Source organism: Mytilus galloprovincialis, chromosome 8 (genome assembly GCF_965363235.1).
Source record: "Mytilus galloprovincialis chromosome 8, xbMytGall1.hap1.1, whole genome shotgun sequence".
Lineage (NCBI taxonomy): Eukaryota > Metazoa > Mollusca > Bivalvia > Mytilida > Mytilidae > Mytilus > Mytilus galloprovincialis.
In genome coordinates, this window is record NC_134845.1 from 41,088,216 (window position 1) to 41,102,836 (window position 14,621).

Here is a 14,621-nt window from a genome sequence, read left to right on the forward strand (position 1 = left end):
CTAGGAATATGATTGGTTAAAAGCGTCCGCGTTGAGACCGTGTATATTTCATATTAGGTTAGTAGGGAGGCGGGGCTTATTTCATACACGGTTAGTAGTGGTGTTACGTCCCTTTATATTCCATATAAGGTTAGAAGGGAGGCGGGGCTTATTTCATACATGGTTAGTAGTGATGTTACGTCCCTTTATAAAAACAAAATGGTACTGAGAAAAAAAAACTTAAAGGTTTCAACGGGCAAAGAAATTGATGATTAAGATTGAAATAAATTCATAAAACACATTCAAACCTAACAAGTTGTTTTTGTTGTCAGTAAAAAAGCAATACTTTAACATGTAAGTTATACAAATATTCAAAGTCAATGAACCATGACTGACGGTACAGTGCTAAACAATTTCCATGGAAATGATATGTGCCAATGCTATAACAACTGCTTAACAAATACCATTGACTTTTCATAGGTCGTTCCCTTTAAACAAACCTAAACACAAACATTAACTTCAATGAACCATGAGTGGTGGGGGTACATAAATCCCATAGAAACGAGACTTGCAAATGCCAATAAATTTGCATACCAAATATCATTGATTTATCATAAGCGATTCATCTTAAACTGATCTACTCTAATCACAAACTAATACATGTAAACTACATAAGCCAAATGTTTAAAGTCAATAGACCATGTCTGAGAAGGGCGGGTTAAATATTCTCCATGGAAATAAGATGTGTTTATCCTTTTTAAACTGTATATGAATTAACATTGGCTTACCACTAATGGTTTCCGTTGGAAAAAAAAATACAGTTGACATTTTAGTTATTTAGATTTACGAAAAACAGACACAAACACAAAAACTTACCACTAAGAAACGAACAGTATAAATGAGGTCAAGGTCAATTCAAACCTACCAGACTGAAATGTTTATCGTTAAATATTCCCAAACACCGAATTAATTGACCTTTTGCATATAATTTAAGAAAAAAAAGGCCAAAACACAAACACTTAACTTCAACATATACCCTCACAACACTTACCAAAGAGGAAATCCTGGATAATCATAGATCTGTTCTATGTTCTTTTTGAAATTTCATCCAAAGATGAAGAACTGGATCTTCCATCACTATATTGGCTCCACCAAATCTCTTTCTAAATTATTGACATCTATTTTATCAGCAATCAAAGCCGGGCTTCAAAGTTATAGTGAAAGTGCCTATTCTAGAGGTGGCTTGAATCAGATGTGGATACTAAAAAATTCCAAAGATCTTTTAGAGTATATACAATCTAACTCTCTTTCATCTTGCAATAGTATAAAAACATTTGACTTTTCTACACTTTACACAAGTATTCCACATTCCAAACTAAAAGACAAATTGAAAGAGTTGGCATTGCTTTGTTTCATACAAAAGAATGGCCAACGTAGATACAATCCCCTTCCCTTGTCTTAGGGAGGGATAAATCCTACTTTATAAAGGATAACTCTGATTCAAACAAAAAAATCTCTGAAACTGACATTATCAAGATGCTTGGTTTCTTGATTGACAACATATTTGTTACGTTCAGAGGACGTGTTTTTCAACAGATTGTCGGCATTCCAAAAGGGACCAATTGTGTCCCTCTTCTTGCCGACTTGTGTCTTTATTATTATGAGGCTGACTTTATACGGTAACTTCTTAGGAAGAAAGATAAGAAGTTAGCAATATTATTTAACTCTACTTTCCGCTATATAGATGATGTTCTTTTGCTAAATATATTAAATTTTGGTGACTATTTTGAACGCATCTATCCCATCGAACTAGAGATAAAGGATACAACAGATACAGTTAAGTCCGCCTCATATCTTGACTTACATCTAGGAATTGACAATGGGTCGGTTGAAAACAACTTAACAACAAAAGAAATGATTTCAGCTTTCCAATTGTAAACTTTCCATTTCTAAGTAGCAACATTCCAGTAGCTCCTGCATACCGGGTATATATCTCCCAATTGATACGATATTTCCGTGCATGCATTTTCTATCATGATTTTCTTGATAAAGGTTTCTGCTCACAAGGAAGCTATGAAACCAAGAGTTCCAAATGGTGAAGTTGAAATCATCCCTTCGTTAATTTTATGGACGCCATCACGAGTTGGTTGACAGTTATGGAATAACCGTTTTACAAATGATATCGGATATGTTCCTTACGTCGTAATTACAATCCCCTTCCCTTTCATGAATGTGACTTACCGAAATATACTATTTACCGGATTTGTTATCACATGAGCAACACGACGGGTTTCACATGTGGAGCAGGTTCTGCTTACCCTTTCGAAGCACCTGAGATCACCCCTAGTTTTTTGTTGGGTTCGTATTGCTTATTTTTAAGTTTTCTATATTGTGTCATGTGTACTATTGTTTGTCTGTTTGTCTTTTTCATTTTTAGCCATGGCGTTGTCAGTTTATGTTCGATTTATGAGTTTGACTGTCCCTCTTGTATCTTTCGTACCTCTTTTTTTTCAACAAGGGAAACATGAAAATGAGGTCAGATGTCACCTGCCAATTGGACATGTACCCAATTCAATCATTCCATACACCAAATATGGTTGACCTATTGCTAAAAGTATCAGATATATTGACTTGACCACGATAACTTAACCTTGTTCACTGATCACAAATATGAGGTCGAGGTCAGATGAAAACTGTCTGACGGACATAAGGACCTTGCAAAGAATGCACATACTTAACATAGTTTTTCTATTACTCATTAGAGAGAAATCAACATTACAAAATTTTAACAATTTTTCAAGTAGTAATTGAACCATGAAAATTATGCCAAGGACAATGGATATAAGACAATGAATATATGATATATACTAGTATACAAAGTACGAAGCATCCAGGTCTCCACTTTCTAAAATATAAAGCTCTAAAGAAGTTAGCTAACGCCGCCGCCAGATCACTGTCCCTATATCGAGCTTTCTGCGGCAGAAGTCCGAGGCTCGACAAAAATACATTAGCATACAAAATATTGTTGACCTACCACTTAAACTAGTCTACTTATCTAATATTTATGAAGAGCTGATGCATTTATTTTCATTTGACATTAAGAATTCATTACACGTGAATTCACTTCAACATTGCAATGTATCCACCATAGAATTTAGATCATACATATAAACCAATTAAAAGTTTAAAGTCAATAGACTATGATTGAGAAAGGGCAAATAATATCAATGGAAATGAGATGTGGCAATGCTAATGCAACTGCTTACTAAATATCATTGACCTACCATTAGTGGTTTCCCATAAACTCACAAAATCACAAACTAATACATGTAAACTAAGTAAAAGTTTCACAGACAATAGACTATTACTGAGAGATGCAAGTAATCAACATGAAATTGAGATGTGCTAATGATAATACAACTGCATACCAAATATTATAGACCTATCAATAGTGGTTCCCATTAACTGTACCTAATCACAAACTAATAAATTGCTGACGACACTTCTGCCACCAACGACATAAAAACAGCATATCTATGTCTCGCTCTTTGACTGCATCAAGGAGAGACAAAAAAATGTTTGAAAAGCAATGTGATTTTCCCTTTTTCTTTCTGTAATAGACTATGAATGCTATTTATCTAATATTTATGAAGAGTTGGTGCATTTATTACTTTCATTTGACATTAAGAATTCATTACACTTGAATCCACCTAAGTATTGCAATGTATTCACTATAGAATTCAGATCAATAAGGATCAGATAAGCTTAAATGTAACTTTGTGATATTTTGACAGATATTATATTGAGATACTAATGTGCCTTGATGTGCAATAAATCGGTCTTATTCACTGCCATAGGAGCTTATGGGACAAAGGGAAACAGTCCCTACCCCCCAACAAACATTTTGGCAACATAAGTTTTAGATATTAAAAAATGAAGAGAACAATGACACACTTCTAGTAGACTATTAAACATTACGCTGTAGAAAAGTTTTAATTTTCTTGTCACTTACAGAAGTCTGATGTTTTCAATCCTTTTTTGTGCATTCCACATTCTCCATGTTTAGTAACATTAGCCATTTTTGACTGTTGGTAAAATTCCCTCACACAATCCAAACCATACAGACTTAATATTCTGGCTAAATGTAAAGTGGTCGTTTCAATTGTGAGCTGACTTTTGTTGACTAGACAAATAGATTTTAAATGGTGTCAAAATCATCATTGTTTCTTGAAGAAAGAATATTCTAAAAATGAAAAACCAATTGTTCACAGAACAATAGGTCTTTCCACCAGTAAGGATAAATTTAAAATGAAAATATTAGAATTTGATTTTAAATGTCAGTTTCAGCGTCAAATGACAGCGTTTTGTACTTTTTTGTACGCTGATTGCAAAAATATAAGGTTTCTATACAAAAAGATATAAATAAGGGAGATAATTTTTTACTTCCGGTTTAAAAGATGTTACTTCCGGTATTGTTTGACAGTTAACCTGACACTGATTCCAAAAATATATGGTTCTATATACTTTTACATTAATTTAGTACAAAAAATAGCTACTTCTGGTTTACAAAAAGGTCACTTCCGGTTGGCATTTTCAAGGTCTCATTGCTTGCAACGTAATGCAAAAAGTCCCATGGCTTTATCATGTATACTTATGAAGTAAAAGCAAAGGTCAAAATCTAGAACGTTAAATTAACATATGACCTTGAGCTCAATTTCAAGGTCATAGACCAATGACCTCTAATCATACATCTAAAGGCCTCTACTTTATACTGTTAAGGAGTTATATTACCATACGACTGATATTGGATATGTAAGGGGGGAAAACTTGCATCAAATGTCTACGTACCCAAATCGACTAAAATTTATGTCTTACGAGATGTCGCAACTAACAATTGTGTGAAAATATTTTGTAGATATCTTTTATGATTTCAGAAAATAAGAGATCACAAGCCAAAATTGACCTTGACCTCATTTTTTCAATTTTTTTTTTGGACCAAGGACCTCAAATCAAAAGACCCTAGGCCTCTATCACTTATGGTTTTCCAGTTGAAAGTACATTTCACTTGTATCAAATACAAAAGGGGAAATAACTCTCATATGGAATATCTATACGGCTTCAGTCAAAATTAAACAGAACATCCTGAGGATATAACGAGCAATTAGGAAAAATAATTTTGTCGGTTTCTTATACAGTTGCAAAGCCTTACAGATCACAAGAAAAACAGTGTTTGGGGAGATAATCTATTATATGGGAAAGTATTCAGTTAAGCAGGGTCGGCTTCAAAAGTGTATAAACTGTTCGATATCATATTCCAAATATCCAAGCGACATCTTGCAAAACAAAAAAACAGCAAAGGAAAAAAAGTAGGCGGAAGAAAAAGAAAAAAATAATCAGAAGAAAACCAATAGGTCTGTCCACGGAAAAGTGGAAAGACCTAATTACACAATTCCTAAATCAGAATTAAAAGGTTTTAACCATTTTCTTAAAAGCATCACTCAACATCCAGTTGACTTTTTTGGGGTTCACTAAAGTGTCAAAATACTGCATCTCAATATCAGGGTGTATTTTTTTTAATTTCAAAGATTTGTCAAAAAATGAAAAAATGTGGAATGCACCTATAATAATTTTCGTTACTTTTAACAACCCCTCTCTGTCTAATTCTTTAGATTATCAAACTCATCCATGGTCTTAATAAGTGGAAAGTTTCAACCTATTTAAACAAAAAGGTGCTGGTAATCAATTCTGTCATGCCATGTGCTCTTTGCTCATTTAAAAATAGATAGGTGTCATATTGCCAGTCCCCAGCCCAATATCTCCAATATCTTTATACTAATAGTAACCAGGGTGTAAAAAAATGCCAAGTATAATGCTAACCCATGTTTAAATGAGCATAAGTTTGACATGAATCAATTATTTCAATTCTAATATGAAAGTTCAGTACTTCATCATTCTGAAGCAGACAAAAAAGTCATGTTAGAAAAGCTGTCATTTTGATTTGAAAACAAAAACATGGTTTAAGATTGAAAAGTTTACAAATACATATAGATTTCAATACTTTTAGAATATTTATAAACAAGAATGTGTCCTAAGTACACGGATGACCAACTCGCACTATCATTTTTTATGTTTAATGGACCGTAAAATTGGGTAAAAAATCTAATTTGGCATTACAATTAGAAAGATCATACCATAGGGAATATGTGTACTAAGTTTCAAGTTGTTTGGACTTCAACTTCATCAAAAACTTCCATGACCAAAAACTTTAACCTGAAACTTCCACTTTCATTTTCTATGTTCATTGGACCGTGAAATTGGGGTCAAAAGTCTAATTTGGCTTTAAAATTAGAAAGATCATATCATAATCAACAAGTGTACTAAGTTTCAAATTGATTGGACTTCAACTTCATCAAAAACTACCTTGACCAAAAACTTTAACCTGACGGACAGACGAACGGACGCACAGACGGACGGACGAACAGAGCCACAGACCAGAAAACATAATGCCCCTCTACTATCGTAGGTGGGGCATAAAAAATTGCCAGATGTGCAACAGATATTTCCTTGTTTTAAGAATTGAAGTCGCAGGTTTCATGATAATATCACAGGTGTGCATAAAATATTTTACTAAGTATTGGGATGACAAGATAACTTTGATTGCAAGGTGAAAGAAAAGCATCATATCAAAATTAATCTCTGTTTAGTAATTTCTTCTGTTTGAAAAATGTAAACATCAAACTTAAATCTGAAATTGATTTGATATAAACTTCCAATTCAAATTCAAATAAAATTGCTAAGCGGATTAAGTGATTTTCTAAAATTGACACAAACTTACCTCAATTCATCTAATAAATACAATTGATTTTGCTTTCTGAATAGTGGCAATAAGAAAACTATTTAAAATATTGATAGATCATAGTGTTTCAAGGTTAATCATACCTCAATACTAGACTAAAATATAGTTTAAAATTATGCAAACATTCTACCCATCTCAATGTCCTTTTATCACTTTGACCAATGTCTTTACTTTAGTTGGTATAAATGTCAAACACATATTTAAAGAATTTATTTTATTGTATCATGTTTCAAACAAAATACCACATCATATAATATTTTAACAAGTATAAAAATAAATAGTTTAACAGTACAATAAATTAAATATAAAACTTGTCACACTTCATTAGTTCCATATTACAAATATCACAGACAAAATTAATTGGACGGAAAACTATCAGCAGTATATTATAAAATAACAAGCCAATTTGTTCATAAAAGAAAAAAAGATTTGATGCAAAATAAGAACTGTTAAAAAATATTTGTTGAAGAGATAAAGATTTAATCAAATTAATATAAAATATTTGCACCAGTCTTTCTGAAAAATCTATCAAAATTCATGGTGACAAATGATTTTTTATGTAATGACATATAAATCAGAGATAAAAGTATCACAAATATAGGTTCCAGTTTCATATCCCCAAAATTTAACAAAAAGAAAGTTAACAAAGATATAAAGGTGTACTTCTTTTAAAAATGAAAAAAGAAACAAAATACAACCTTGTATGCAATGCCTTTCCATTTAATTACCCAGAAATACAATTCAAGTAAAAAATCACTGTCATTTATTTTACAACAAATAATTGAATGGTAGCCTAAATGGACAGTTCCTGGTAACAGTCAGCTGGATCTGTGAAACTAGAAAATGAATTCAATTAAAAAATCTATCAATCAAATTGTTGTAAAAGATTTGTTTAAGGAATTGGACAATAGGTACATTGACTTGTCATCAAACTTTAAGCAACAATGAATAGTCATTTCAAAGCAGTTCATACACATTGATATAAGGTCTATAACAGCATTATGTTTTAGATTCTTCCGTCCTACTTTGAATTTCTATAGCATATCTATAGTCCTGTATGGCCTGCTTTTGATTGCCAAGTTTCCCCCTCACATCTGCTCGTCGTTTCAATACTAATGGATCATCTGGTTTTAAAGACAAAGCTGAAAATAGAAAAATGATAAGATTTGACTTATAACAAATAAAATATAGCAGCATTTTCAATATAATTGGATAAGTCTTTTTGGGGATGGCTTCTGGTATAAAAGTATTGACAAAAACAAGTTTCATACCTAATATGTTATTATTTAAAGGACCTGTAGCCATAAATTCAGGTCAAATCCTTTTATTGCTGTTCTTCAGCTCAAAGTCAGAGTGTATTTAAGTAAGTAGGGAAGGGGGTTATAAAAACTAAAAATTGAGATGGAAAGTTCCTAAACTCATGACAAAAGGTCTTTTGTGGCTCAAAAATAAAACATGCATATATATATATATACTTTTCATTCACTTCCCTTTGGGTTCATGTTGCTCTGTCTTTAGTTTTCTAACTTGTGTTTTGTATACTGTGGCCTGTCTTTTGATCGATTTTGGTTTTTGCCATGGCATCTTTGGTTTGTAAGTCATGTTTTTACACTCATATTGTTTTTTCTTACCTTTAGAATAGTCTGTCTCCGCCTTATCAAAATGACCCATAGAAGCATAAAGGTTTCCTCTGTTGAAGTATATATGTGCTGTATATGGGCTAAGTTTAATAGCTGCCTTAAAATCTTCTAAAGCACCTTGTGCATCTCTCATCATAACCTGTAAAATATTGAACCAATCCTTAAATGAATCCATGAAACTTAATTTCTAAATTGATAATAGTTTGTTTTAGAATGATAGTTGGAATGGGAGGGGTGGATGAGGGGTATTTGAAACACAATGGTGAAACAGGTTTGACTTACTATTTTTCTTCAAATTCCTTTGCATATTTACATTTAGTCTACCTTCATAATAGTAGAAAAACATCCTTGCAATTAACAAATACCAGTACTTCTTAAAATATTTTGATTGAAATAGATGACATAGATTTCTTCAATTCAAAATCATAAATACTTACCCTAGTAATAGCTCTGTTTAATAATGCTGACTCATCTTTTCTGTTGTGATCTAATGCCTTACTATAATATTCATATGCCTGAAAAAAATAATAATACATTTGTTATTTGCTATATGGAATTCATTGTTCAGGAAATAGTTAATGCTAAAAAAAAAGATAACATAGGTGTGTGCATTTATTTTACCAAAAATTTCATATCAAAATATGTAAATAAATCAAAAATGTGTTTGTGTAGAGATGGTTTAATCTTTTATTACTCATTATATCAAAATGCTACAAATTAAAGGCCTCATTGTGACTTTGATGAAGAACAGAAATAGTACACTGTTCTTTTGCTTTTTGTGCTTTTTGCTATGTATGTGCTGATTTAGTGTCATGGGATTGATACTGTATATTCTCTCTTTTCTATTATAGGTGATAACAATCCATATCAATTATTATACATATGACAAAGTTAAATTTTCTTTCATTTAGAAGTTTATCTCCTCCATGTACAACATATCAACATGGTAATCAGACTAAAAACCTTATGAGTTTTGATTAAAATATCACTGCATATGGGTATAAAAACCAAAATAAATCACTATGTACCTCTTTTGTGTTATTGTTGCATTAGTTTCGCATAATAATAATAGAAATCGTTAGGATAATTTCATACTTAATCGTAATATTCTTTACTAAAATCTTGTTACCTGTTTAAAATGCCTAGTATGGAAGTAAACATTAGCAGCATTGAAGTACGCTAGGGAGTATGATTTGTCTAACTTCAAAGCTTGTTGATAATCCCTCATGGCATTTACTGGATCCTGCATAAACTGAAATATAAAACATGTCACAGTAAATTTACATCTTAAAAAACACAACTTTTTTAATGCAATGTGAGATAAGCATCATGTAAACAATTTGAAATCACTTCTCTGGCAAATCTACATCTGGAAAGTTTTGCTAGAGGAAGATATCCAACCCTGCAGATTTAAAAAGTGACACCTGTGTAAAAATAGTTATGTCATGTAAATGGTAGAACTTATTGATTTAAAAAGTGACAAGCTAAGTCATATAAAAGATCAAACTCATTTTTATTTCAGATTTTCCAGTAATTTCATCATTCATGTGACTGACTAATTAAAATCAAATAATTTTATAATTTTTTAGAGCAAGATCAGATTCTAAAGATTTCAGAGTACAAGTCCATTTTAATTGAAAGGTTCATTCCCATTTTGGGCAAATTAAGTGTTTTTTTTAAACTTTACCTGGTTAATAACTCCTCTATTTGTCAGTAGTTCTGCAGTTGGGGATACATTAATAGCAGCATTGATGTCCTGGAAGGCTGCAAATGTATTACTCATCTGCAGGTTGACTATAGCTCTTCCTTCTAATGCTGGCTTAAATGCTACAAAAATGACAATAAAAGTTAGTAAATATGGCCTCTTGTTTGTTCCTTCTGCTATCCATAAGTACTAATAAAAATAATCTAAAATCAAACAGTTTCTTAAAAAACAAAAATATCTGTACTTAAGTCTGAGGATTTTCTGTAAAAATATTGGCTGACTTGCAACAAAATCCTGATTTACTATAAAATGCAATGAAGCAATAAATATTATTGCTATGAATATCAGTGCCATTCGGTATATATACAAAATAACATGTCTCTAATATTAAGTATTTTTGCTGTTTTGATGTAATTGCACCTTGAAAATTTCAAAATCCTCAAGCCTACAGAAGGAATCATAAACCTAAAGCATGCTTGAAAATGTCCCAACCTACAGATCTTTATCTCATTATATCAACTCTAGGTAGTTTCTAACATTGACCTATACAGAATACTGCAGCCTTGAAATTCATGATTTAAGTATTGAGAATTTTCCTTTATTACAGAAAAATGCTTTGAGTGTGTAGGTAAAGGTTATCTTGCTTGCTAGTTGAACTGGGGAGTCATTTCTAGGTTTTAGGTATACTACCCTCCTTTAAGAGACTAGTCCGACAGATAACCAATCTAACTAATCTATCTGTTTTTAGGAATAGACTACTCTGAAAAAGGGTAGTATAGTTATCCATGTACAATTTCACGGTTCAACTAACAAGCTAGAGAGTCAAAGATATTACCTTTACCTACACACTCAACTCATTTTGCTGTAAACGATAATTATACCAGAAATTCGTTTTTATATACTTACTAGGTCTGACTGATATAGCTATAGTAAATTGGTTCCAGGCCTGCATAAATTTACCCAGGACCTGTAGAGTATTGGCAAGATTAACTCTAGCTGACAAGTTTGTTGGTTCCTGTCTAAGCACACGTTCATAATCTCTCCTAAAAAAAATCATGGTTTAAGTAAGCTTGCATTTTTTTTTTATAATTTATCGTAATCTTTATTGAAGATTGGGGTTTTACATTGTATATGCCATGTATAAATGTTTTCACTATTACAAACAACTTAGGCTCATTTATAAGGTGATCACACAAAATTGGCATAATTAAGGTGTACTTATTTTGCAAGTGACTCACATAAATTTGATTTTAAATATCCATTTTTAAAGGATTCTCAAAAGGACTATTGACAAATAAACAAAAAATGTTTTTGCAACTGTCAGTTTCTTTTTGTTATGATGCTATCCATTTTTAATACTTATTACCCTATAGAAAAGTGCTTTCAATTATTAGAAATCATGAAATATTGTTCAACAAAAATTACTTGTACCGGGGTAAGTCAAGGAATAGTGAAGTATATACTTACATTCAATTTTAGTCAGAAGACTTTTTGTGAAGTGTAGGCCAGTATTCTAAATTAAGTTCCACAAGCCGTGCACTACTTTTCTCCTGAATATAAAAATCTCCACACATACTACTTACTTGGCAAATTGTATTCCTTGTTTAGTACCATAATCCATGTACACATTGCCTCTGGCTATGATACCATCTAAGAAGAACTGGTTGTTGTCCATACATGTGGTAAATACCTTAACTCCCTCGTCTAAATCATTCATCCTACAAAATATACAGTAAACCAACATTGTCACTTGCAGTTTTATAAAATGAATAAAACATTTTTTCTTTCTGCTGAAATAGTTTCTATAATATCTGGGACAATATCCCTAATGCGCCTTGAAATGAGGAACTCAAAAGTCACGTGTAAACAAAAAATCTCTGTGTAGTGATATTTGACACATTTCTATGATAAACAAATGACTGAGCTGAACCATTTGTGTTAATTTAGAAAATAAGGGAACACAGAATAAATGTGTAAAAACTATGGAGCCATTAAATGTGTTCAAAGTATTAAATTTTTAAAGAACTTATTGTGTCAAAAATGGGATTTTTTACCATTAGGAGCCACATCGCAAAAGGATACTCGGGGTTTGCTTATTTACGGAAAAATGAATCACACTTCGTACCCCGAAAATTTAACCACATATGTAAAAATGTCTCAGCTTCGAAACAAGCCATCATACATATACAAGTTTACGATATGGGCTGAGCAACAGAAGAAAACGTTACCATTACCGCCTATGTAGAAACAATTGCGCATATTGCCCCATCTTCTAACAAAAAATCCAGAGATATCTTAAGATGATTTCACCTTGTACACCACAGAAAATTGTGAAAATGATGGTTAGTATTTTTTTATTTATACCTAGTTATCATAAACAGTTTAAGATAAATATTATTGATAAAGATCAGCCAAAAGGCAATGAAATTTTCGCTTTTCAAATGCATTACTGGCACGGGGCTGAACACTTTTTTTAGGCACAATCATAACTTTGTTTACCCCCGAGAGATCCGAAGGAATTGTTTATTTAATTGAAAAAGGCAAGAAATAACTTACATGTAATATTATTAAATTGTAAGTAAACATAACACAATATAGTCTTGGTTATGTAATTATCACTCTGGTCTACAGGAATAACTGACAATCAAGGGAGATAACACACTTCACACGAGTAAAGTGAGATACATCATCGCATGTGCTTTTATCCAATGATTTGACCCTGGTCAGTAGATATCATATGCAAATAAACAGAAAACAAACATGTACATGTATTAAGAAAATCATGAATTACTATTTTTAATACACACGAGCATAACACTAGATATTGACATTTCTCAGTGAAAAGGGGGGAGGGTCAAACCTTCTTGAAAAAAATATTGCTATTCAACTATTAAGCTAGTTAGCTACTACTCATTGCTTCTAATATAAACGGTTTAAATGAAGGTGGATAGGCAACAAGGGAGAAGCTTTTTTCTTTGTTTGCGATAAAACTTTCAAAAGTTAGATTTTTCTCTCTCAATAATACTTATGTAATTTAAATTTAAAAATGATAACACAGCCTGAGTAAATTTTTTGTCTTATTTCAGTTCCAGACATATCATTACTTTTTTACATGAGATGGCAAACTAAAGGTTTTAAAAAGTCCTGAATAACTGGTAAGCATTTTGTTTTTGTAGCCAAGCTCTAAATTATTTATTTATGGTATTTGTGCAATTGAAATTACAGTCGGTATGTTAGAAATATGCTAATATGAAAACTTGCTATGGTCTTGATATTAAATGAAAAGGCTTGGTTACTGATCTTTTCGACTCGATATTTCGAGTTAAATCTTGCAGCAACTGTTTCCCATGTAACACTGCAAACTATATTTAAAAAGCCTTTTTTTCTCAAATAGAATTATGTGAAAGGACAAGTTTTGAAAATTTGCACTTCATTGCACTCTAATTACATGATAAGAATGAATTTCTCCGTAGTTTCGAGTGGTTTCCACAGTATTAGATACCAGATGTCCACTAGTAAGAATAATTATTTTGGTGGGTTTTTTTTATAAAATCTACATTTTTGTATAATTTCTCTGTCAAAATGCACTTTTAGACACAAGAAAATGTTATGGAATGCTTTAACAGGGTCTGTGTATTGTAATTTAAGGTTATTATCAGAAGTTTTATCCTTGTTTTGAATAGTGAAGGTACACTGGAAGAAAATTAATTATACATACACATTGTATTAAAAATAAATGAATATAGCGATAAAAGTGTCATTGCCATATAGTGCTGAAACGACTTTATTTTTTTTCAGAAATGGACAAAAATACACAGATTTATTCAGAATGTCATACCGATGAAGATCACCTAAAAATATTTGGAAAAATCAGAACTATGGATTTCAATATGGGACAATATCCCTAATGCGCCTTGAAATGAGGAACTCAAAAGTCACGTGTAAACAAAAAATCTCTGTGTAGTGATATTTGACACATTTCTATGATAAACAAATGACTGAGCTAAACCATTTGTGTTAATTTAGAAAATAAGGGAACACAGAATAAATGTGTAAAAACTATGGAGCCATTAAATGTGTTCAAAGTATTAAATTTTTAAAGAACTTATTGTGTCAAAAATGGGATTTTTTACCACGAGGAGCCACATCGCAAAAGGATACTCGGGGTTTGCTAATTTACGGAAAAATGAATCACACTTCGTACCCCGAAAATTTAACCACATATGTAAAAATGTCTCAGCTTCGAAACAAGCCATCATACATATACAAGTTTACGATATGGGCTGAGCAACATAAGAAAACGTTACCATTACCGCCTATGTAGAAACAATTGCGCATATTGCCCCATCTGCAATATCTTTAAAAACACTTTGGGTGCCTGAGATTTTCTGACTGAGCATTCCTTCAGGTGTTACTTATAGATTATCATTGATCATCTCAA

The 14,621-nt window shown here is 31.8% G+C and overlaps 1 protein-coding gene and 1 long non-coding RNA gene across 12 annotated transcripts in view; one reads left to right on the forward strand and one right to left on the reverse strand.

The window, feature by feature from the left end:
- Positions 1 to 7,661: 7,661 nt before the first annotated feature.
- Positions 7,662 to 14,621, reverse strand: part of LOC143041936 (uncharacterized) — a 73,320-nt gene continuing 66,360 nt past the window's right edge. For all 10 annotated transcript variants that reach the window (XM_076214102.1, XM_076214101.1, XM_076214095.1 and 7 more), the window contains 7 exons: positions 11,764 to 11,898; positions 11,087 to 11,223; positions 10,163 to 10,302; positions 9,605 to 9,727; positions 8,913 to 8,990; positions 8,467 to 8,614; positions 7,662 to 7,977 (listed from right to left, as the gene is read on the reverse strand). In XM_076214102.1, the coding sequence (XP_076070217.1) occupies positions 7,835 to 7,977; positions 8,467 to 8,614; positions 8,913 to 8,990; positions 9,605 to 9,727; positions 10,163 to 10,302; positions 11,087 to 11,223; positions 11,764 to 11,898 (904 nt within the window). In that variant the 3' untranslated portion in view covers positions 7,662 to 7,834. The remainder of the gene's footprint in view (positions 7,978 to 8,466; positions 8,615 to 8,912; positions 8,991 to 9,604; positions 9,728 to 10,162; positions 10,303 to 11,086; positions 11,224 to 11,763; positions 11,899 to 14,621) is intronic.
- Positions 11,993 to 14,491, forward strand: LOC143041937 (uncharacterized). Of its 2 annotated transcripts, none has more exons than XR_012967842.1 (3): positions 11,993 to 12,754; positions 13,267 to 13,335; positions 13,979 to 14,491. It is a non-coding gene; the product is annotated as an uncharacterized LOC143041937 (long non-coding RNA). The 2 variants fall into 2 exon arrangements; XR_012967841.1 differs by having other exon boundaries at positions 11,993 to 12,522.